Source organism: Sycon ciliatum, chromosome 2 (assembly GCF_964019385.1).
Source record: "Sycon ciliatum chromosome 2, ocSycCili1.1, whole genome shotgun sequence".
NCBI classification, from domain to species: Eukaryota; Metazoa; Porifera; class Calcarea; order Leucosolenida; family Sycettidae; genus Sycon; species Sycon ciliatum.
In genome coordinates this window covers 13905073-13930177 of record NC_088644.1, presented here as the reverse complement: position 1 = coordinate 13930177, position 25105 = coordinate 13905073, and the positions used below count along the sequence as shown (strand labels likewise).

At 45.4% G+C, this 25105-nt stretch overlaps 1 protein-coding gene across 2 annotated transcripts in view; it reads right to left on the bottom strand.

Annotated features, from left to right (window-relative positions):
* Nucleotides 1-25105, bottom strand: part of LOC135808849 (uncharacterized) — a 29579-nt gene extending 4474 nt beyond the window's left edge. The window contains exons 1-12 of one of the 2 annotated variants that reach the window (XM_065322081.1): nucleotides 24758-25105; nucleotides 22535-22565; nucleotides 17975-18144; nucleotides 17278-17392; nucleotides 16318-16349; nucleotides 15719-15749; nucleotides 11895-12070; nucleotides 9372-9540; nucleotides 6903-7193; nucleotides 4155-4445; nucleotides 2373-2618; nucleotides 157-194 (exon numbers count right to left, since the gene is read on the bottom strand). In XM_065322081.1, the coding sequence (XP_065178153.1) occupies nucleotides 157-194; nucleotides 2373-2618; nucleotides 4155-4445; nucleotides 6903-7193; nucleotides 9372-9540; nucleotides 11895-12070; nucleotides 15719-15749; nucleotides 16318-16349; nucleotides 17278-17392; nucleotides 17975-18144; nucleotides 22535-22565; nucleotides 24758-24767 (1600 nt within the window). In that variant the 5' untranslated portion in view covers nucleotides 24768-25105. The remainder of the gene's footprint in view (nucleotides 1-156; nucleotides 195-2372; nucleotides 2619-4154; nucleotides 4446-6902; nucleotides 7194-9371; nucleotides 9541-11894; nucleotides 12071-15718; nucleotides 15750-16317; nucleotides 16350-17277; nucleotides 17393-17974; nucleotides 18145-22534; nucleotides 22566-24757) is intronic. The other variant, XM_065322082.1, reaches the window with a different exon arrangement.

Below are 25105 nucleotides of genomic sequence, written 5' to 3'. Positions count from 1 at the left end.
CTCGATGATTTGTTTAAAAGAACCATTCCGTTCACTCCGGTTGCACTACCCTTAAGATGGATCTTGCACTGAAATTTGGTGAATTAGGAGAAGACTCCATAGTGGAAAGCTAGAGACAACAATATCCAGGAAATATCAGAATTGAGAAAACCTCACCTGCAAATTCACAGCCAGAAGTCAACGTTGGCCAGATCCTACAGAGGCACAAGTACAAGAAGGCAAGATACGCAGAATAAAAATTTGATAACTAAACACTTACGAATATGCAACTTCAATCATTACCGTACTCTGTCAAACTCTTGATTCAGATTGAACCTATCAAGGATGGATGCAACCTATTGGTAGCTACTGATAGTGGTGATCGTCCGGGCTTACCAATTTCTGTCACTTTTCAGCAGTGCTCAAGCTGACTTTCATGCCGTGGAATGTCTCAGTACTCCTTGTCAGTTTTGTGCTAGATTGTGCACGTCTGACTGTTCAAAATCTGGTTTAGTTGGTGGACTCGATCGCATAACCTGTGCCCACATTTCCTAATCAATTTTCATGAGACTATCATGAGGGAAACTCATCTCAACAATGGTAGCAAACTAAGGAGAACATTACATAGAGTGAAACCTGTCTAAGGCGACCACTCAAGGGACGAGAACAAGTGGCCACCTTGGCCAGGTGGTCTTCTTATCCAGGTTCAGTGGGTCACGTGACTATATCCAGAATACACATTATGTGACATATCATTTTGATCAGTGTATCACACTGGACACGCCTATGCTACTATTATATATGCACGACTCATGAGTCATGTGTCAGGGGGGGCCCTCAGACCTGCCAAGTGTCGTGCATGCACTATGATGTGCATTTACACTTTCTGCGCTGGTGTGTAGGTCTTCCAAGACTTCCATGCATGGTGCACAGTGCAATGCGTCCTTGTAAATGTACCTGTAGCAGTGCGCAACGCGGTCGTGGGTGGGTGGTCGTCGGTCGCGTTGAGCGAGTGGTCGCCTTATCCGAGCTGTTTTGAATGTGAATGCATCCGTGACAAGGAAAAGTGGTCGCCATAACCGAGTGGTCGCCATTACAGGTTTTACTGTACTTGGAAGAGGTATAGAGGTATTGTGTGTGAGCTATTGGTGGCCACATGTACCAAGTGACTGTTTGGGCTTACTGATTTTCTCTTCTTCTCAAAATGAAAACTTTTACAGTGAAACTTCAGTATAAAAGTACCCTGTATATAACACACTGTTCTCTTTGAATTGAGAATATCAAGCTCTTTTTCAGGATCCGGTGCTTGAAATGATAGATGAAAACGCTTTGCTTGTTTAACTCGGATACTGAGCCAATAAATAAAATTTAACGCACTCTCCACATACAGGCATGCACCCGGCTCAGAACACATTGTTTTCTGGTTGGCATATCAGGGATATTGGGCGGAGCAGCTGGCGTGCATGAGAAAGACAGGTCGGCCTGCTCTGCGCAGGAGCTGTGACCCGGTGCACACATAGTGTGTGTGAGAGAGAGACAGACAGGTCGGCCTGCTCTGCGCAGGAGCTGTGACCTGGAGCACACAGAGTGTGAACGAGAGACGGTCGGCCTGCCGTGGGCAGGAGCTGCGACCGGTAGTGATTGAAATGAGCCAGCTGCGGAGATAGACTGCCCTCACCCGATATAAGTATATTGACAAGAGTTGTACTGACACTGTTATTGAGGAAATATTATGGTGACAGTGACGGAGAGATAGTGATCCCCAGTCGAATGGGGTTGGGAGGGAAGGGGAAATTGACACTGACGGACAAACCAGTGAACAGTCAAGTCGTCAGAAAGCAAAAGTGACAAAGGAGTCTAGCTTTTCTCCTTCTCTCTCTCTAAAGCAAGATTTGGAATGCATGCGTGGGAGAGTGGCGCGCGCTGCGCATGCGCATGTATAGCAATGACATCATAATCAGATGCATGATCATCAGACTAAGTATGAGTGGTAGATGTTCCACGTTCGTTAACAGGGCTTAGCGCACACGCTAAACCACCAATAAATAGAAGAAATCACATGGAAACGAGTTATGAAGCAACTATCCACGATTTCCCCTCATTGGTCTTACCTTAACCTTGAACCTTCCAAGCTGGAAGGCTGTTGGTTTGCGCACTGGAGGTATGTGAGAGCTAGGTCTAAGGTTGTTGAATGTCACAGTAACATGTCAGTTTTGTGCCCTGTTATCGCACTTTTTGACTGCTTATTCTTGTTACAGTCGTGGATAGTTGCTCCATAACTCGTTTTCATGTGATGCCTTCTATCTTAATTACGCTTTGCTTGAGAAAACAATTGGTAACATTGGTAACATTAGACGGCCTTTGAGATACGTATTCAAACTGAACAAACTTACGCCATCTTTACGGCTGTCGGCGATGCAGAAATTATAGGCTCAGGCACTGTTGAACCGGATTTAGCTGGTGCAGGTTTAGCTGGTTCAGATGTAGCTGGTGCAGATTTTTCTGGTGCAGATTTTTCTGCAATTGATTTCGTTGGTGCGGGTGATGTCGTTGATGCAGTTGCCGTCTGCACCGGTTTGGCCGGTGCAGTTGTCGATAGCGCTGATGCTGACTTCTCCGTAGTCGACTTGTTTGAGACCCTACAGAGGCACAAGTACATGTATCAAAAAGGCAAGATTCGAAAATGTAAAACTTGACAAAGGCTAAAACGAGAGAGCTTGGAAGCTGAGTCAGGGCCCTACGCTATGCTTTTTTGCCTAGCTTATCATGCATGTTATTAGAACTGATGGAAATGTTTTTTCCATTGATTGGCTACATCATATTGATTGTTGATTGTATTGAAAAAACGTTTCAATCAGTTTGAATATGAGTGAGGCAAAAGTAATTGAAGAATTTATTGGGGATTGTTATTTTCTCTCACTTCATCCACTTTTGGTTTGCTCCTTCTTTTCCTTTTTATCTCCTTATAATCGGATTTTCTGGCCTTTTTGTAGTAATACATTGACCTGTTGAACCAATGAAGTAAAATTATATTCCATACAATACGATACAATACAATAATGCATGGTTGCCTGTGGAGCACATTACATAACTTTACAGTCTCCTATAATGCGCAACCTGTCCGACGGCAAAAGAGGCTACGGATTTAGTTTTTCTGCACGTTATCAGCAATGACTAATGATCTTCAGAAACTTGGCCTGACTATCACTCACAATAAGACTGTTGCAATGTCCATCGTTCCCAAGCGGTCGCTGGCTTCTCCCACAATTTCATCGTACTGTTGCACGACATGCTATACGACATTGTTATACCGTACAACACCTTATTGATGTCTGGCGCTGTCGCCTTCATCTCTGGTGCAGGTGTAATCTAGTGACTTCGTACATGCGTTATAATAGACCAATCCCTTTGTCTGGGTTCATGAAAAGGGCCACGCGTGCAAGTCAGCTCGTGTGAAGTACATGGTTTTGTATTTAGTTGGTATGTGGCAGCTTATGGGACAGAGAGACTTTTGCTCCCTGAGCTTGTGTATGTAAATAGTGTTTTACGTCGACCATGACGGCTCGATTTGAATTGCAGAACGTCTGCTGCGATACGAACTCTAAAACCAGAAAACTAACAATGGCTACAATTCCCAACCATACCACAACGAACTGATCGGCTACATCATTGTATTGCAAAAGGTTTCTAACTGTCCGAATAACATGCATGATGAGCTAGGCAAAAAAGCATAGCGTAAGGCCCTGAACGAAAGAAATAAACTTTCTCTTTGCATTCGAGGGTTGCTTGTTTAACTCGGATACTGAGCCAATAAATATAATATTAATAGAAGAAATCACATGGAAACGAGTTATGAAGCAACCATCCACGACTTCCCCTCATTGGTCTTACCATAACCTTGAACCTTCCAAGCTGGAAGGCTGTTGGTTTGCGCACTGGAGGTGTGTGAGAGCTAGGTCTAAGGTTGTTGAATGTCACAGTAACATGTCAGGTTTGTACCCTGTTATCGCACTTTCTGACTGCTTATTATCTTGTTACAGTCGTGGATAGTTGCTTCATAACTCGTTTCCATGTGATGTCTTCTATTTTAATTACGCTTTGCTTGAGAAAACAATTGGTAGCATTGGTAACATTGGACGGCCTTTGAGATACGTATTCAAATTGAACAAACTTACTCCTTCTTTACGGCTGTCGGCGATGCAGAAGTTTTAGGCTCAGGCACTGTTGAAGCGGATTTAGCTGGTGCAGATTTAGCTGGTTCAGATGTAGCTGGTCCAGATGTAGCTGATGCAGATTTAGCTGGTTCAGATGTAGCTGGTGCAGATTTTTCTGGTGCGGATTTTTCTGCAATTGATTTCGTTGGTGCGGTTGATGTCGTTGATGCAGTTGCCGTCTGCACCGGTTTGGCCGGTGCAGTTGTCGATAGCGCTGATGCTGACTTCCCCGTAGTCGACTTGTTTGAGACCCTACAGAGGCACAAGTACATGTATCAAAAAGGCAAGATTCGAAAATGTAAAACTTGACAAAGGCTAAAACGAGAGAGCTTGGAAGCTGAGTCAGGGCCCTACGCTATGCTTTTTTGCCTAGCTTATCATGCATGTTATTAGAACTGATGGAAATGTTTTTTCCATTGATTGGCTACATCATATTGATTGTTGATTGTATTGAAAAAACGTTTCAATCAGTTTGAATACGAGTGAGGCAAAAGTAATCGAAGAATTTATTGGGGATTGTTATTTTCTCTCACTTCATCCACTTTTGGTTTGCTCCTTCTTTTCCTTTTTATCTCTTTATAATCGGATTTTCTGGCCTTTTTGTAGTAATACATTGACCTGTTGAGCCAATGAGGTAAAATTATATTCCATACAATACGATACAATACAATAATGCATGGTTGCCTGTGGAGCACATTACATAACTTTACAGTCTCCTATAATGCGCAACCTGTCCGACGGCAAAAGAGGCTACGGATATAGTTTTTCTGCACGTTATCAGCAATGACTACTGATCTTCAGAAACTTGGCCTGACTATCACTCACAATAAGACTGTTGCAATGTCCATCGTTCCCAAGCGGTCGATGGTTTCTCCCCCAATTTCATCTTAGTGTTGCACGACATGCTATACGACATTGTTATACCGTACAACACCTTATTGATGTCTGGCGCTGTCGCCTTCATCTCTGGTGCAGGTGTAATCTAGTGACTTCGTACATGCGTTATAATAGACCAATCCCTTTGTCTGGGTTTGTGAAAAGGGCCACGCGTGCAAGTCAGCTCGTGTGAAGTACATGGTTTTATATTTAGTTGGTATGTGGCAGCTTATGGGACAGAGAGACTTTTGCTCCCCGAGCTTGTGTATGTAAATAGTGTTTTACGTCGACCATGACAGCTCGATTTGAATTGCAGAACGTCTGCTGCGATACGAACTCTAAAACCAGAAAACTAATATTGGCTACAATTCCCAACAATACCACAAAGAATTGATCGGCGACATCATTGTATTGCAAAAGGTTTCCATCTGTCCGCATAACATGCATGATGAGCTAGGCAAAAAAGCATAGCGTAGGGCCCTGAGCGAAAGAAATAAACTCTCATTGCATTCGAGGGTTGCTTGTTTAAAGGGGCACTCCGGGAATATTCTCGGTGGTGTGTTCTCTTCATGGGGGCCTTATATGGCCCCCAAAGAATTGGGAATCGCGAAAACTAGACCCAAAAAGTCGATATATGAAGCCAGGGAGGGCCAAGTTTGTCTCCTCTTTTAATGGTTTTGATGACGTCACGTGTGATTAGTATCTGCATTTGAAGATCTTAGTTGTTTGAATTTTCTGGCGATGAAGAACGATGTTTGGTCGACATTCCCAAGCTTCACAACTGCGGACATACTCTAAGGAACCTGAAGGACCCCCTGAGGTGCCCCTGGTAGAAGCGCAGCCTGATGAGGGCCAGGAGATTGGAGCGGACGACTTCACTGGTCCGAGTACGAGGATCCCGAAATTCTCTTTACGCATATGGTCAGAACAGTTTTGTTTAGACAAGCTGACGCGAAGTCGGGGTGATGTGTAACGCATGTCAAAGGGCTGCCAATGCTAACAGCTGCAGCGCTCTCTCGACAGCGAAGGTAATCGACTGCCCTCTGCATCACCCCACATTTCTAGCCGGAACACCAATCGTTATTTCCTTGTCGACCAGTGAAGTCGTCCGCTCCAATTTCCTGGCCCTCATCAGGCTGCGCTTCTACCAGGGGCACCTCAGGAGGTCCTTCAGGTTCCTTAGAGTATGGTCGCAGTTGTGAAGCTTGGGAATGTTGACCAAACATCGTTCTTCATCACCAGAAAATTCAAACAACTAAGATCTTCAAATGCAGAGAATTTGAATACTAATCACACGTGACGTCATCAAAACCATCAAAAGAGGAGACAAACTTGGCCCTCCCTAGCTTCATATATCGACTTTTTGGGTCTAATTTTCGCAATTCCCCATTCCTTGGGGACCATATAAGGCCCCCATGAAGAGAACACACCACCGAAAATATTCCCGGAGTGCCCCTTCAACTCGGATACTGAGCCAATAAATATAATATTAATAGAAGAAATCACATGGAAACGAGTTATGAAGCAACTATCCACGACTTCCCCTCATTGTTCTTACCATAACCTTGAACCTTCCAAGCTGGAAGGCTGTTGGTTTGCGCACTGGAGGTGTGTGAGAGCTAGGTCTAAGGTTGTTGAATGTCACAGTAACATGTCAGGTTTGTACCCTGTTATCGCACTTTCTGACTGCTTATTATCTTGTTACAGTCGTGGATAGTTGCTTCATAACTCGTTTCCATGTGATGTCTTCTATTTTAATTACGCTTTGCTCGAGAAAACAATTGGTAACATTGGACGGCCTTTGAGATACGTATTCAAATTGAACAAACTTACTCCTTCTTTACGGCTGTCGGCGATGCAGAAGTTTTAGGCTCAGGCACTGTTGAAGCGGATTTAGCTGGTGCAGATTTAGCTGGTTCAGATTTAGCTGGTGCAGATGTAGCTGGTGCAGATTTAGCTGGTTCAAATGTAGCTGGTGCAGATTTTTCTGGTGCGGATTTTTCTGCAATTGATTTCGTTGGTGCGGGTGATGTCGTTGATGCAGTTGCCGTCTGCACCGGTTTGGCCGCTGCATTTGTCGATAGCGCTGATGCTGACTTCTCCGTAGTCGACTTGTTTGAGACCCTACAGGGGCACAAGTACATGTATCAAAAAGGCAAGATTCGAAAATGTAAAACTTGACAAAGGCTAAAACGAGAGAGCTTGGAAGCTGAGTCAGGGCCTACGCTATGCTTTTTTGCCTAGCTTATCATGCATGTTATTAGAACTGATGGAAATGTTTTTTCCATTGATTGGCTACATCATAATTATTGATTGTTGATTGTATTGAAAAACGTTTCAATCAGTTTGAATATGAGTTAGGCAAAAGTAATTGAAGAATTTATTGGGGATTGTTATTTTCTCTCACTTCATCCACTTTTGGTTTGCTCCTTCTTTTCCTTTTTATCTCCTTACAATCGGATTTTTTGGCCTTTTTGTAGTAATACATTGACCTGTTGAGCCAATGAAGTAAAATTATATTCCATACAATACGATACAATACAATAATGCATGGTTGCCTGTGGAGCACATTACATAACTTTACAGTCTCCAATAATGCGCATCCTGTCCGACGGCAAAAGAGGCTACGGATATAGTTTTTCTGCACGTTATCAGCAATGACTACTGATCTTCAGAAACTTGGCCTGACTATCACTCACAATAAGACTGTTGCAATGCTCATCGTTCCCAAGCGGTCGCTGGTTTCTCCCACAATTTCATCGTACTGTTGTACGACATGCTATACGACATCGTCACCGTATTGATGTCTGGCGCTGTCGCCTTCATCTCTGGTGCGGGTGTAATCTAGTGACTTCGTACATGCATTATAATAGACCAATCCCTTTGTCTGGGTTCGTGAAAAGGGCCACGCGCGCAAGTCAGCGCGTGTGAAGTGCATGGTTTGTATTTAGTTGGTATGCGGCAGCTTATGGGACAGAGAGACTTTTGCTCCCCGAGCCTGTGTATGTAAATAGTGTTTTTCGTCGACCATGACGGCTCGATTTGAATTGCAGAACGTCTGCTGCGATACGAACTCTAAAACCAGAAAAATAATAATGGCTACAATTCCCAACCATACAACAACGAACTGATCGGCTACATCATTGTATTGCAAAAAGTTTCCATCTGTCCGAATAGCATGCATGATGAGCTAGGCAAAAAGCATAGCATCGGGCCCTGAGCGAAAGAAGTAAACTTTCTCTTTGCATTCGAGGGTAATACGACACCGTCTACCACCTTGATGACCAAGGCAAAAAAGCATAGGGATGTTATAAATGTTTCATTTCTCCTATTTTTTCAAGACATAACCTACAATGTAGGATTCGAACCCGCACTATCGCCCTGCATGCATTCCCCCGATACACTTCGCATACATACTCATTCTTCCAAGTTGCTTCACGTTATGAATTTATGATCTTGCATTTGAAAGCCCTATTTGAATATTGTGGCCAGCTGTCTTTGATGGTACAGTACGGGACAGGTACGGGATAGCGCCAGGCATGCCGACGGCACAAACAAACAAACACGGAATTGAAGCTGTGTGGACCCTGGCTAGCGCCAGACGTTGCTGAAGTAACGTATTTTGCATAGCTACGGGAATAAATGGTTTTAAGACTCCACATGTAGCTCTCCACATAGTCTGTAAAATGGCAGTCAACACACGCTGGACACCATACGCTCTATCTAGCTGCAGATCATGTTCTGTCACATCTTGCAAATCTGCATGTCTCCCGTCATCATCACTAACAGCCTGTGCCTGGTCAATGGGTGGCGATAACGTTATCTTGTTGACAGGCTGGTACATCAGTTCGTGCATTGACAAAGGCTGGCAGACAAAATGGGATGGCCTATTAAAGTACATGTAAGCCTTTGAGATCCCTCTGAAATTTGGTCAAATGTGGCAAACGTTGTGAGTGCGCAATCTTTGGAACGCGACCTCATGTCCGCATTACTACTCTATTTGACTGGAACTGCCAAAGAAGATGTCACCCACTGGCAGGTACTAAGCAACTGTCCAGGCTTACTGATTAGTTTCAAAACAGAACATGCTAGTATTTCCAAGCCCAGACCACCCAAATCGTTTGCATGTAAAACGAAAATCAGGAACATACTGATTTCATCAGTCTGAGTGGGGGTTTTGTGCATTCAATGCTTATTTTCAAAATGAAACGTTTCGTTTCAGAAAACAATTGGTAACATTGGACGACCTTTGAGACAGAATACAACTATGGCCCTTCATGTATTCAAACTGAACAAACTTACTGTTCCTTTACGGCTGTTGACGACACAGAAGTTTTACTCTCAGGTGCTGTTGTCGTGGATTTTGTTGGCGGAGATTTAGTTGGTGCGGATGATGACGCTGTCACTGTGGACTTTGATACAGTTGCTGCCGGCGCCGTTGTTGACAGAGTATATCCCGGCTCATCTAAATCTGAAGCACAGAGCATGCATGGAATGGAATGGTGTACATATTCTGATCCCGACCATATATGCGACTCAAACAAGCCCGCTTCAGGGAGAATAACACTTGGAAAGACTCGCTACAGGGTCTGGCAGGGCTGCTGGGCTGCACATAATCAGCAAAGGGTTTGGTGGAGGCAAACGAAACTCATCCTCAAGAAGAAAGCAAGACCGAGTTTGATGGCCGATCCAGTGTTCCAGTACAATTTAAAAACGGTGCATGGTGCCAAAATGTGCAGACTGGATTGCCCGTTCTAATCAGTAATGATCCTAACTGTGTGTGTTGTGCTACATATTCAGAGGCACTACTGACTGCAACAACGAGCAACGGGTCCATTTTTCTGAGAATACATGTAGGTCATGCGTGTTAGGCTGCACACACAGGACTCAGTGCATCCAGGCCAGGGGTGCACTTCCATACGCTCCATTTTCGGTAAGTATCGTATTTTCCGCAGTACAAGCCGCACTGGAGTTTGAGCTGCATCCCCCATTTTTTTGCAACAAAATACACGAAATCTATCCTATTTACAATTAAATATTGCGACAGAGCTTTCGGCCATACTCCAATTTACTAAAACCCGTCACCACCACGCGCTCTCAGCCGAATAAATGCACGAAGCATAAACACCATCACAGCAAGGACACATCCGTTGACAGATACTTATTAGGCCTCAAGACAGCTGTTTCGCTCCTTCGAGCTCGTCAGTAGAGAATGATAATGATGATAATGGAGTGTAAAGGAATGATCATTCTTATACAACAGATACTGCGCGAGTGCGCGCTTTCCACATAGAACATTGACAGATGCAAGCTGCTAAATGTGAGAATAGTGTGAAGAGCTACTGTACGCGCTCATTGATGGAGGAACACACCATACAGGCGACGTAAACCTTACGCGGAAATAACGCTACAACTGATTGCAATACAGCGAGAATATTGATGCCACTAGAAAGTATGTTGTGTGTAGTGAGATGATGGTGCATTGTCCCGTGTGTGCAGGCGAGACTCACTGCCGGGATCTGCCAACGCGACAGGCTCGGTTGCCGTTCAGGATTCACACCGCCCTGTCGACGGGATCGACAGCAGGAGTCCTCACTGATGCCGATGTGCACCACGAAACTGGTAGTCGCGAGTTTAATACTAGCAGGTCTAGTAGCAACCGCTGACAAACGAGAGGCCAGCTGGGGCATTCACTCCAGTCAGGGCTGCTTGGTCGACTCTTCGTATAGACAGCTCTGACAGGAGTGAATGCCCCAGCTGGCCTCTCGTTTGTCAGCGGTTGCTGCTAGACCTGCTAGTATCACACTCGCGACTACCAGTTTCGTGATGCACATCGGCATCAGTGAGGACTCCCACTGTCGATCCCGTCGACGGGCGGACAGGGCGGTGTGAATCCTGAACGGCAACCGAGCCTGTCGCGTTGGCAGATCCCGGCAGTGAGTCTCGCCTCGCCTGCACACACGGGACAATGCACCATCATCTCACTACACACAACATACTTTCTAGTGGCATCAATATTCTCGCTGTATTGCAATCAGTTGTAGTGTTATTTCCGCGTAAGGCTTACATCGCCTGTATGGTGTGTTCCTCCATCAATGAGCGCGTACAATAGCTCTTCACACTATTCTCACATTTAGCAGCTTGCATCTGTCAATGTTCTATGTGGAAAGCGTGCACTCGCGCAGTATCTGCTGTATAAGAATGATCATTCCTTTACACACCATTATCAATTTATCATCACCGGAGTGTAAGCCGTGCAAGCCGCGGGGTGAATTTTGAGTGTTCAAAGTGCGGCTTAAATACTAAAAAAATACGGTATACCATTTATAGGAAGCAGGTTTGCTATAGGGATCAATCCTCTTATAGGGATTCAAGTTTATACTACAACCACATGCACTGAAACCATTGGAAGAATGCTGATATCTGTGACTCAGCTGGCCAAATGCCTGCACATCCACAAGAGAATAAAGTAGCAAATCTCTGCGGTCTCTACGCGTGCATTAGAGGTTCAACAGTACAGTGTACAGTGTACATGTAGTACAGCACACATGCATGTGCCTTTTTGAACCATCCAAATTATTGGTAGAAAAGCATCTCAATCTTCCATGGACTAGTAAAGTACCCCAGTAGAAAAGCATCTCAATCTTTCACGGACTAACCCTTGCCTTAATCACTTGCAAACTGCAAAATTAATGTTGAAAGCCTGTAGACTCGCGGCTCAGCAGTCACCCCCCCCCCCCCCTCCACACACGTACACGCGCACACACACGCACGCACGCTCCCGCACACACGCATGCACACACATGCTGAGTAGTGTTTGCTTACTGTCTCCAACTTCTCTTGACCTGAAACTGTTCTGTGACTTTTTGCCAGGCCATGTTGAGGCGGGGACACTAACAGTACGATTAACGGTTCTCGACTGCGATGGTGGTAACGCTGCTGCTGAACTGGCTGGCCTGACTGGTACGGAGCTAGCTGGCGGGCCATTGGTATTGTTGTTTCTGTAAAATCAACAAAAAATATCCTTTTATTGTAAACAAAAAGGCTTGATAATATGTACAGATGATAGAGTGGCCAGTTCATATGAGAGTCCACCTGAATTGACATACAGGAAATGCAACTTTCGTGTATCCGGGCATAACTTCAGTTCTGATCAGACGACTTTCGCGAAAGTGGGCATTCCAGAAAGCTCGCAGAGCTGCATAATATAAGCTCCAACTGAGCACTGGAGACATACGGCACATCACGAAGCCTGATTTCTTTCTGTGGATCTTCCTCTGTCACAGTGACTTGACCAGTGAGTAAGTAGATGACTTAGCTACTGTAATGACGCACACAAAAGCCCATACGCTTAGGGGTCGTCGCAAAGGTTTTTTGTCGTCCCTGAAACGAACATCATTCATTTTGTACTGGGACCCCCTCCCCTTCCTCTGAAATGAACACAACTTGCTATGCTGGACGAAAAAAATCACATGCATGTACATGAACATGTACCGTATTTTCCGGGGTATAAGCCGCACCGGGGTATAAGCCGCACCCCCCTTTTTGAGGCAAAATATTGACTAAAAGTTGGTATTCGGAGTATAAGCCGCACCCACAAACCAAGATTTTTCACACTCATTGACAAATGGCCTTTCTACAAATTTATTATGGTTATGGAGCTAAATACCATGTTAGATCAGATTATGAAGTGTTAGTGCAACGGAACAAACATTCGTTCCGTTACAGCTATGTACCAGGCCAGGGAGTACCCTGTTCACAACAGGGAAAGATTCCAGCCGACACTATTTATACACAAAAAGTAGTATTATCGTATCGCTGTATACTAGGATGTGTGGAAACCGGCACTTGCAGTACGCAAAATAGAGTCCCCGTATACGCGTACCGTATGGTGGAGCCCGCGCACTAAAACTAGTAAAAGTGCCGGGATAGCAACACAGGCGCGAAGCTGAGTCGAATGACATGTCACATGACGTCAGCATGCATACTGATGTATGCTAAGCATTCATTCGCGCAAGCATATTCGGTGTATAAGCCGCAGGGGCGATTTTGGTCCGATTTTTAGCGAAAAAAAGTGCGGCTTATACATGTACCCCGGAAAATACGGTACGTCGTTCGACTTGCGATTTTGGCTTGCGCCCCCCCCCCCCCCTCCAATGAATGATGGTCGTTTCACGGACAACAAAAAAAACTTTTGTGACGACCCCTTATCTGTCCCTCCAGGAAATCGCGATTCCACGGATACAACAAATTTCGCGATTTTTGCCCAACCCTGCGATTTTCAGGAAAATCCGCGATTTCCCGCGTTTTGTTGTTTTCTGCACTATATCTCACTTTTTTATGCACTTTTCACGCAGTGCTTTCCATGATCCTGTAGGTTATTTGCACAGTACGACTCGTACTACTCCCGAGTAGATATACGATGCAACAAATTTCGTGATTTGGCCCAAATCCGCAATTTTCTGTAAATAATTCCACTAATTCCTGGTAAGTTCTGCATCATTCCGCACTTTTCGTCGCATTTTTTGTTGTTTTCTGCCGCAATTTATTGCGCAAGTTTTCGAGAGTTTTTTCCGCAAATTCCCGCAGGGACAGCCTTATACGCCAGTTTTGCCATTTTGCAGATCGATTGTTCCCACACATTAGCACATGCGCTTGTAACTGTGCTGCCATTGTGGAAAATGGAGATTGTACATTAGAGGTTGTGAACATGGCATTTCGATGGCGTCAGTCAGTGTGGCATGGTCTCATGGGATTGGGTTCACTTAGGTTGTGTTTGTTCGGTGCCATTCCGCCACCATTCCAAAGTCATTCCGCCGTGTTTTGATTCCGGAGCGTTTGTTTGATGCACTGGACAGCGTTTGTTCGGTGCAATTCCGATTCCGGTCGCGGAATGAAGGGGGCAGAATCGATTCTAGCGATTCCTAAGAAAAAGTGGAATGAGGGCTCATTCCGAGCGGAATGAAAATGTGCGGAGGGCCTAGGGCAGAAGGGGCTTCGTGAAGTTTGTGGTTGCTGCATACTATGGCTTCACCAACAAAACTTCAAATGCGATTATCGATATACAGAAATGTTGGCGGACATCGTCCAGGGTATATAGGTTGGTACCGTAACTTTGGGGACGGCATATAGTAACTATTACTTGTTCGTGGTATTTTGACCCTTCGCTGCCTGAGAAAGTGTTCGCCCGGGATCGTTGATGAACTGGAAATATGCCCTCGCACCTCAGCTCTTCATCGTCGTCGAGCAGGGCCTCTAGAATCACAGGGAGGCGAGCCAGAACAAAGTGACCCAAAGAGGCACCGAGCCTGCCACTTCACTTCTTCTTACAACAGTGCCTCGTCTCTGTCAAATAAACACACGAGAGCCAGAGACGTTTCTGTGACTGATACGAGGTTGTATAGCATGATGACGTAGCGGCCAAACACCGCCTGCAGGCACCCTAGTTACGATCGCTCGTTGATCCACGCCGTGTCTGGCCGCTCCTTCATCATGACTGTCGTAGGGACATGCAGAAACTTACGGAAGCATGATATCAACTACCAGGACTTGCATGTAGTAGTCTTCGCAAGGCTGAAACAACAGGTAATACGTTTCCAAAGTGGCGCAACACTTTTGCCAGATTCTCGAATCCATGCCAGCGCGTTTGTTTGCTACGCTCATTCCGATTCCGCGAAGGGTACCGACGTCATTCCATGCCCATTCGGGAATGACCGAACAAATGCAACCTTAGATTATGTGAGGGTGTGCTTATACCCCTCCGCATATAGGCATATGCGGTGTTATGGGCATAATCACGGTACGTCATGGGAGGAGTATGGGAGATATGCCGACACTGGTCCAAGTACCGTACTCACTCGATTAGAAGCCAGGGGCTTCTATTTTTTCAATACCAATTTTGAGGAGGCTTCTATTCAAGAGGGGCTTCTATTCCAGAGGGGTTTTTATTGTTTCATTCCGTACCAGTATTCCAATCGAATCTCTAAAACTTTCATATTCACAGCAACTCGGCTCCGAATTAGTTTGCACACACTACGTCAACCAGGACATGTACCAATATGAATGTACGAGATGTTTTTTGCGCACTTGATCTTCATACACGGCACTACCTGGTCAATCCATGCTTTGCGAATGGTAGTCTGGGCTTCTATTCGAGAGGGGCTTGTGTTATTTCGAACAGTCCTTGTAGGGGCTTCTAATCAAGTGAGTACGGTACTTGCTCCGTTAAATGTGGCGCATTGCGAGTGGTGATGAACAGAAAACATGTCACTTGCCAGGTTTTAGTTTACGGAGGACAGACGAAAACGAGGCTACACTCTTGCATGACATTTTCTCGGTACATTCCTACCATACTGTAACCGCGGGCAAGCATCGGTCCACCCACCACAACATGTCCTATGTCTGCACACCTGGCACATAGCTTCTACGCACACACCACTGCTTTCCTGTCTACTGATGCGATGCAGCTGTAGTAGTGAATACACATAGCGTAGCGTCCTTTTCAAATTGGGAAATTCTGTGCACACCGTGATGAACGCTTGCTCACGATTCTACGCTACAAAGTACTATAACATACCTATTCCTATGCCCACCTTTGTTACATTATACTAAAACATGTTGATGCCATTGTAACTCAAACCCGTACTTACAGCCTAGCGACGAAATTCTTCACAAAACCACCTGTGCTCAGCAACAAGAAAAAGTGAACAAGAACAAGTGTGTTAGTTGCTTACAGAGAGGAGGCAGAACAAAAAGATGGAAAGAACACACACACACACACACACACACACGCACACGCACACACACACACGCACACACACACGCACACACACACACACACACACACACCATACACACTTCGTCACATAGTTTTATTCGGGTGCATTGCCAGTGTATTCACTATTGACTACGTTCTTTTACATACTTCAAGTAATAAAACCGCCGCGATGCCTGATTTCCAGTAAAGTTCAAAGAAAACATGAGCATGCAGACCATTTCCCTTCACAATATGACTGGCACGAAAATGGGCCTTCACCTGTATGGAAATGACACATTTTCTGAAAGATTGTATGAATTTTCTGCACAACGTTCCCAACGATGGAGCCCGTGCCTCCAATCAACTAACTGACGCGTGACACTGACTAACTCACGACTACTGTCTAGAGCACATGTGAAGCATGTGTAACCTTTGGGAGACTCCACAGTGAAGAGCTAGAGACAAAAATGCTGGGCGTTTAGAAAACCTCACCTGCAAGTTCACAGCTGGGCGTCTGCGTTGGCCTACGGAAGTACGAGTATCAAAAGGCAAGACAAATATACAAATTCAGTCAATTGATTTCCCCAAGTCTGCCAGACGTGCCCCTACAGCCAGTGACAGTCCAATCTATGTTAGGCTCATAAGTCTGCCCACATTGACATGGACCCCAAGCCTGTGAGCATGTGACAACTGCTGCATGACAGTAGGCTGTGATAGCAGGACCTTCGTAGAGGACAGCTTTTAAAGAGCAGTCGCCGTCTTTTAGTACATGTTTTGGCTATTATATTACCCCATGTGTTTGTCAGGTAGGTTGAGCGACGTGTTTACAAATACTTGAAAACTGAGTGCAACGGTTCGAGAGCTGAGTGACGTGTTTACAAATACTTGAAAACTGAGTGCAACGGTTCGAGAGCTGAGTGCGGAGAAAGGATAGAGAGCTGTGGGCAAAGTTTGGAGAACACTGTGCATAAAGGTCAACCGATTTGAGAAGAAAGACAGACGGACAGAAGTTGCGCTATAAAGTGGGTTTCACATAGGGATTTTTGCAACGTGATACACGATGCAACGGACGCGAAATCCAGAAACCCCAAATCGCACTCGCTAAGCAGTATACGCAACCACCGCAAGTGGCTGATCTCACACAGAAGTTGACCCAAGCTCAACTTTTGTGACGCGGTGTGCGATTCGGACCTTCTTTGCAGTAAAAGTAGTACATTAAGTTTGAATTGCTTGTAGATCTGTGCAACAAGTTGTACCCAGCTACGCAAATGCCAAGGAGCCGCACACACCGCATTGCGCTTTGACGCAAGCAAAGCAACAATGCTTCGCTGACATCTTCCATGAATGGCACTTCGCAATCGCATCGTGCATGGCATTACAAAAATGCGTCTGATTATCCCAGAGGTAGAATACAACTGTGGTACCCCTTGTACCCAAACTGCCCAGACTTACCCTTCCTGTGTTTCTGTTGACAGCGCAGACGATGTAGGCTCAGGCACCGTTGGTGTGGATGCTGTTGACACAGCTGTTGACGGGGTAGTTATCGATGGCACAGATCCTGATTCACCTAGATTCGAAGCACAGAGCATCCCAAGAACAGGGTGAACTCTGATCAGTCCGTTCCTGCAACTCGCACAAGTCCTCTTCAGAGACAGGCTCAGCTACTGGGTCCACCATATACACACGACATCTGGTTCAGATGTGCGCAATGAAATGCTCAGTCTAATCAGTGATGATCCTGGCCGCTTCCAAACACTCTGCACGTTGTGCTGCCCATTCAGAGGCACTCGTCACTGTGGTGAATGGCACTCCAATGCCGCCACTGCACCCAACTCATCTGGACAGCCGGATGGATAAAGTACTCCGGACTCAGAATCAGAATATATGCCCAGAACCCAAGTTGAATGAATACAAGGCACCTGGAAATGCCACGGGTAACTGCGTTCTGCTTATGCCACATCCTACTGCACCATGTACGCTTATCGAGAAAGAAACACGCAAATCATAAAGCAAATAAAGACTTCTGTAAAGTAACAGACACATGCACAAATACACACACACACACACACACACACACACATATACAAGCGTGAACGCACACGCACACGCACACACACGCACGCATGGCCGCTGAGCCATGCTTCCTTACTGTCTTCTTTCGACCTGAAATTATGCTGTGGCTTACTGCCACGGCGTACTGAGGAGACGCCACTAGTTGTCTGACTAGCAGTTTTTGACTGCGATGGTGGAAACACGGCTGCTGAGCTGTTCGGCCTGGCCGGTACGGAACTAGCTGGCGGGCCACTGGAATTGTTGTTTCTGTAAAATCAACAACAAAAGCATAATTCGTGAACCACTTCATTTTATACATGTTGCAGTTGTACGCTGCCGCTGGTGCAGATCATGGGCCTTTTTCAGGCAGAACATTTAGAAGTATGACATGAAGCTAGCTCAGCAGTAATACTTCGAAGTACGTTCTACCAGAACAACAGTGGAGTACACGGAAGTACTAGAGTCAGCGCAGAAACTTACACAATAGCATTGTAGCAAGAATATACATAATGTATATTAATGAACTCGGATGGAGGATTATAGTGTAACTTGTAGTTCCTTGGTCCTTTTTACTTTTTATAAATAATGTATATCCTTGTGATTGTCATACCAAGAGTACAGAATCCCCAAGAGTGTGCAACTCCAGTCTATGGGGTCTGCAGTGGCAGAACTTCACATCACATAACACACCCGCACACTCTCAACTTTCTGCTGGTCACTCTGCCCTTTTTGCCAGCGTAACCTATTGAACCATATCACGTGAGGTGAACTTCTGCCGTCGCAGCACTGGACAGAGGTTGTACAGGCAGTTGCACACTCTTTGGGAGTTATGTACTCTTGATCATACGTACACACCTCATGGGGAGATGGCCACATCCATGGTAGTGGGGTGCAAGAGTGACACAACACACACACACACACACACACACACACGCACGCACAAACACACGCACACACTCTCTCACACACACACACACACACACACACACACACACTTGTACTTGTTGCTCACTGCCAAAAACTGGTCACGTGGGTCTCCCCGGGAGAGGGGAGAGAGACTCAAAAGTAGGGCTGAAACGATCGTGGATTTTCACCTATCGATTACTCTTGAGCTTAACGATCGATTTATCGATTATAATCGTTAGCAGATAGTGTCAGAATTTTGTGCAAACATTGCTCTGTTTCCGAAATCTAAGCCATCATAATACCACAAATTTGTTAACCTCAGAATATACACCATGTCCCTGGCAACTGCATACTCACAGTGGGAACTGATTCAAACTTCACAAAACGAGGGTTTTCAGTAGTGCTGAAACGATTATATCGATTACTCGTTACTTACTCGATAAGAAATATATCGAACGGTTATTTCGATTTTATCGGCTAAACGAGTAGAATGGTACTTACGCTCGGTGCGGGATTCCCCCCCCCCCCCCCTTTTGGGGATCGCACAAAGCGTGCATGCATCGAAAGTGTTGCGAGTCCGACACGAATATGTACATGACTGTACACTTGCAACATCGATGTACGTGTAAAGTACAAGCGCGATCTGAGAAACATCGACGCGATCACCGTTGCCGTCTTTTGAGCTGACTACTTTTCTTACATACAGCATGCAGGACTGGCAGGCTCGGTATGTGTCTACACTAGCTGCAGGGGCTGGAGTTCCCTCCACGTGCGAGTAGTCTTGAGCTAAAGACAGTAAAGTGGTCTTCAGTTTCATGTTTTCCGTTCTGTCAACGGTTCCCGAACCAGTTTGCTCGACGACGAGCTAGGCCTGGCGTCTGGGCCTATTTTGAGCATAGACAGGAAAACCAACTACAGTCAACTTCGCTAATAACGACTTCGGATATAACGACAATTCGCGAATAACGACAGCATTTCCATGCCCAGAGCAAAGTCCCATCTGACTGTATACATTTAACTTCGGATATAACGACTATCTGAATAACGACAATTCGCGAATAGCGACATGATTTTAGTGCCCCGAGGTCATATTCACTGCTTGAATAACGACTTTCTGGCTTTTTGACAGCTATTTCAAGTACCTGTCAAGTGTTATGCAGAAGTACCAGAACCCGTGGCGATGGATAAGGCACACATACAAGAAGATACAGCCAGGGGGGGGGGGGGGGTCTTTTTCTTTTTCTTTTCTTCAAAATAGTTGGAATGATCAGCGCACCTATGTTGTACATGATTGCACATTAATCTTCATACATGTACATGAACATGTCCCTGCAGATGGCTCCAAAAGGTTGATTTTTCGATTTATTTCCCTTGGATATTGACTTTATTGTTCCTTTCAATTGCAATACGAAAATAAAGTACAAATTGACGTAGAGCATGAAAAGAGCTTCATTTCGATATGCTTGTCATACTATACAAAATATGGGTTCACATACATTCAAATGGGACTTCGGATATAACGACACTTCGCGAATAAGGACACTTTTCTGATGCCCCGCCGAATGTCGTTATTCGCAAAGTTGACTGTAGTTGCTTGTTGGTGCGCCTCAAGTCAGCTCATCCGTCAAAATCCGCCGATCTGCACCCCTGGCCGGCTTCTCTGACTTCATCGTCGGAGTCAGCGAAGTCACAGGCAAAAGGCACCATCAGCTCTTGGGTTGCAACCAGTGAGTTGCCTCTGTCTTGTCTGTATTCGTCTGGTCAGTCCGAACAGCTGACGGACTTGTTGCGGGATCATCGGATCTGTGCGCCCGCTTTCCGTCGTTGGCGATGTTAGACTCGTTATTTTTTTGAAATTCACAGAATGTACATTTTACTGATGTAGTTACAGGGTACCTCACTTCAAACTCTCCAACTACGGTCTCTTCGCTGCATAGGTTCACTTCACTTCCAAAAATAAAAAATTAGATATACAGTCAAATCTGCCGTTAGCGACCTCTGCTGTAGGCGACCATCTACCGTTAGCGACCGATTTTCCGTGCACCGACGGTTTCACATACAAACTGATCTGTCCAGAGCGACCATCTGCTGTGCGCGACCAGCGACCGCGATTTCATGCACGGTGGCTGCATTCAAATCTGCTGTAAGCGACCGCGACCCAGGTTCAGTAAGGTGCGAAACTGTACCTGCCAGTGCGCTGTCAACTGCAAAGTGTGAAAATGCGCTGTCTTGCAAGTGCGATCGACTGGCGCCTGGCCTGTACTGAGGCTGTGCTGTAGCTCTCGACTCAAGTCCAGGCAGTAGTGTCGATCTACTGTCGCATACGCGTACTATAGTATACGGGTATGGTCGTCGTTGAATATCCGATAAAATGATATTAAAAATTACATTATTCTCGTCGATTTGAGTACATGGAAGCATATACCTGGTATGCCGGATTTACCATACATCTGCCGTAAAAGAACATCTGCCGTAAGCGACCGCTTTTTCTTGCACCAAGGGGCGGTCGCTTACGACAGATTTGACTGTAAATGGAATGCACCAAATTTTCGGGCATGGCCCATCTTCAGGGTGAAAAACCATTCCAAAAGGGAACCGTTGAATGGTTTTTCATCCTGAAGATGGGCAATGCCCGAAAATTTGGTGCATTCCATTTATATCTAATTTTTTTATTTTTGGAAGTGAAGTGAACCTATGCAGCGAAGAGACCGTAGTTGGAGAGTTTGAAGTGAGGTACCCTGTAATGTGTGAGTGGCTGCAATGGAGTCTGCGAGTGCTTAGAAAAGTTTATACTGATGTAGTTACTATAATCGTTTAGCCGATAAGCCGATCGTTATGGTATCAGCTAAGCCACTAAGGAAAAAACGTAATCGTTTCAGCACTAGTTTTCAGTACTTTTTGGACTCAAAATCCCTAACGAGTAATCTATAACGTAACGATTACTTGATTGATAAGGAATTATCGATCAATTACCGAGTAATTGGTATAATCGTTTCAGCCCTACTCAAAAGGAATCTTGGAAAGATGACTCAATTGGCTATTGAACCGCCCAATGGCCGACACCCCCTGAAATCCCCAAAACTCTGGATGGACTTCACACACACACACACACACACACACACACACACACACACACACACACACACACACACACACACACACACACACACAGCATACAAAGTGAGAACACTTTGCACAATTATGACAGAGAAGCGTGGAGGCAAGTTTCATGCAGCGCTTTCTCTGATAATAAATGTACAATGTGACTCTGGCTCAAGCAGTGACTTGACCAGTGAGGAAGCACATGTAGGTGATGTTTTGATCTAATTACGTCATAGGAGTATGGGAGGGGGGGGGGGGGGGTCACCGACACTGATCCAAGTAAAATAAAACGTGACGCATTGCGGATGATGATTGTAAAGAAACATGTCAGGTTTTAGTTGACAGAGAAGATCATAATCATAAGAACGAGGCTACACTGGGTGCACCTCTTACATGACATGTTCTCGATACACCCCTACGATCCTGTAAAATCGAAGGCAAGCACTCACCCACCACGGCATTTCCTATGCCTGTACACTTGGCACATAGCTTCTATGCGAACACCACTGTTTTACCGCATAATGATGCGATGCAGCTCAAGTAGTGTATACACATAGCTCAGTGTCCTTTCGTGAACACCATGGTGAGCACTTGCCTGCGATTTTACACTTTACATACCCATGCCATTGTAACTCAAACCTGTGCTTACAGTCTAGCGACGAAATTCTTCACAAAACCACCTGTGCACAGGGTCAGCAACAGGAAAAGGTGAGCAAGAACAAGCGTGTTAGTTGCTTACACAGAGGAGGCAGAACAAAAAGAAGGAAAGCACAACATGGTGTTATGTGGGTACTGGCAGCAAGTGTGGCTCCTGAGTTAATCTGAACAGGACTGACCCGTCATACACACATACATGCAGTATTACTGCTATCAAGACCAAAAGAGGTAAAGGCACCTCATATCCATTTCCACAATGCAAGTATCGCAGCGCTTCCAACAATCATATGGAACTGCCTCCCACCAAGACTAACTGCAGAACCATCCATTATTGTTTTCAAGAATGAGCTTCGCAAACTCACTTGCAAACATAGTGCTTCGCTCTCCGGTATGCCTACGCCATGTACATAACCCCCCCCCGTGTGCTCCCCAACGCATTCACGCTGCACAACTTTTCACTACTTTCACTTTAGCTCATACGTGTACATGTACATGTACATCCTTCAAAGCGGTGAACCCCTTGATAGGCGACAAGCCTCTGGGTCATCCTAATAAAGATATTATTATTATTATTATCAACAATCTTCACATGGATACAGTGCCACAAGTGTCCGGAAAATAAAAAAATAAAATTCCGCCAGCGCTCTTCGCCACCCATCCCTTTTTGCATGAGGACGGATTTTTCCCAAAGCCATGCAAAAGACGTTACTTTAGTAACGCTTGGCGCTAGCCAGGGTCCACGCCGCTTTATTTCGTATCTGTGTGTCGTAGGGCCGTCATAACGTGACGCGACATGCCTGGTGCGCAACCACTGTACCGTCAAAGACAGCAGGCAACACTATTCAAATAGGGCTTCAACGGCAGGATCATAACGTTAAGCAATTTGGTAGAATGGGTATGCATGCGAAGAGTATTGAGGGAATGCATGCAGGGCGAAGTACGGATTCGAATCCCAGGATATGTGTTGACAAAATAGAAAACAGGAAAAATAAATAAGCTAGCACCACAGCGTGATGTTATACCTAATTGGTAGAATGTACCTGTCTGGGTGACTGGGAGTTAGAGTTTGAGTTGTGTATCTACCGGTATGTGTGTTTATGAGCTAAATTTTCTTTTTTCAACTAGTTTAGCAGTGCGACAATACGTCTTCGCAGTGATTGCAGACGTCAGCATACTATACATTATACCGTAACATAGCGCCTGTGCCGTGGTACATGTAATAGCACGGGTACATAATTCCCCGAAAGAGTGTGCAACTCTCGCATGCCCTGCTGTCGCGACAGAATTTCAAGCTGACATCATGTTTACGATGCAATGCTCCTCACACGCGTAATTTGTGACGTTTGTACAGTGTATTAACGCATCACACGTGTTTCCTTGAACTAGTTTGCACAGGATCAAATGGGGATTTGTTCACGATACGTCTAAAACACGTGTACAATGCGCAATGACGTCAACTTTGAATTCTGCCGGGATAGCACCCACAGTGGAGTCGCACACGCAGGGGGGTATGCACTCTTGGTAAAAAGTTCGTGACAGCCACATGCACGTGTTTGGCTGGTATTCTACAGTTGGACGCATCATAACTTTTCACTGAACTACACAATAAAGCAACAAAGGTTGCAATGTCCTCACTGCACAGTCCCCACTAATGCAAGTGCTGATGTTCTGCTTCCTATTCAGTACCACACCCACCGACAGCATGTCATAGTACACATTGCATTTGAGTACTTGTACAACATTCGGAAATCCAAAATTGAGTGACCTCTCCCTGGTCCCTATCATCAACCGGTAAGTACGGTAATTCTCAACAATATTTTGCTCAGCCACCCTGGTCTCCAATCCTGGCCCATTCCGAAACGTTCGACCAGCAGCGGATGTAGAACAACTGTTCTTCGGCCCAACATATCGAATACAACCTGTACGCAGCCGAGAGCAGTTGCTGACCTGATTACTCCACGAGGGGCTGATACACATTTGAACCAGATCGTGTACTGAGCAATGAACACAAGTGAATAATAACTGACCGAAGGTACCTCCCGAACCAATGCTACACTAATCATATCCACTGCGAACCAATTTCAGACCAGGATCAGCATAGGTAACTGAGAACAGACACGTGTAGAGCCAAAGCTTGCACGGGCCCTCGGACAACTGACACAACTTCAAAAACAATTCACTACCCAAAGTTCTAAAGACAAAAGTTCTGCCTCACCGTCTCCCATGGCTGCAACTTGTTCTGACGAGAAGGCGCAGCAGGGAAGGGTAGGATCACGAATCCAAGCAGACAAAACAGCTCAGCCCATTTCCATACATCAAAGCACCGGAGGATGGTCTAACGTCAAGTCCGAAACTAAAAATATCACTACGCTCCTCTTCAAGATCAGAGGTGTACGGTCTGTGACCCCACAACTGTACCACAGGCCAGGGGCAGCATGCAAGACAAAAACCAAGTTGGTAATTTTGCTTCAGATGGTGCTTGCAAACTGCACCCTCACTCAACAGAAGAATGCCAAGGGGCAGGAAACCATAAAAATCAAACCACTTTCTAGCAAACATGACC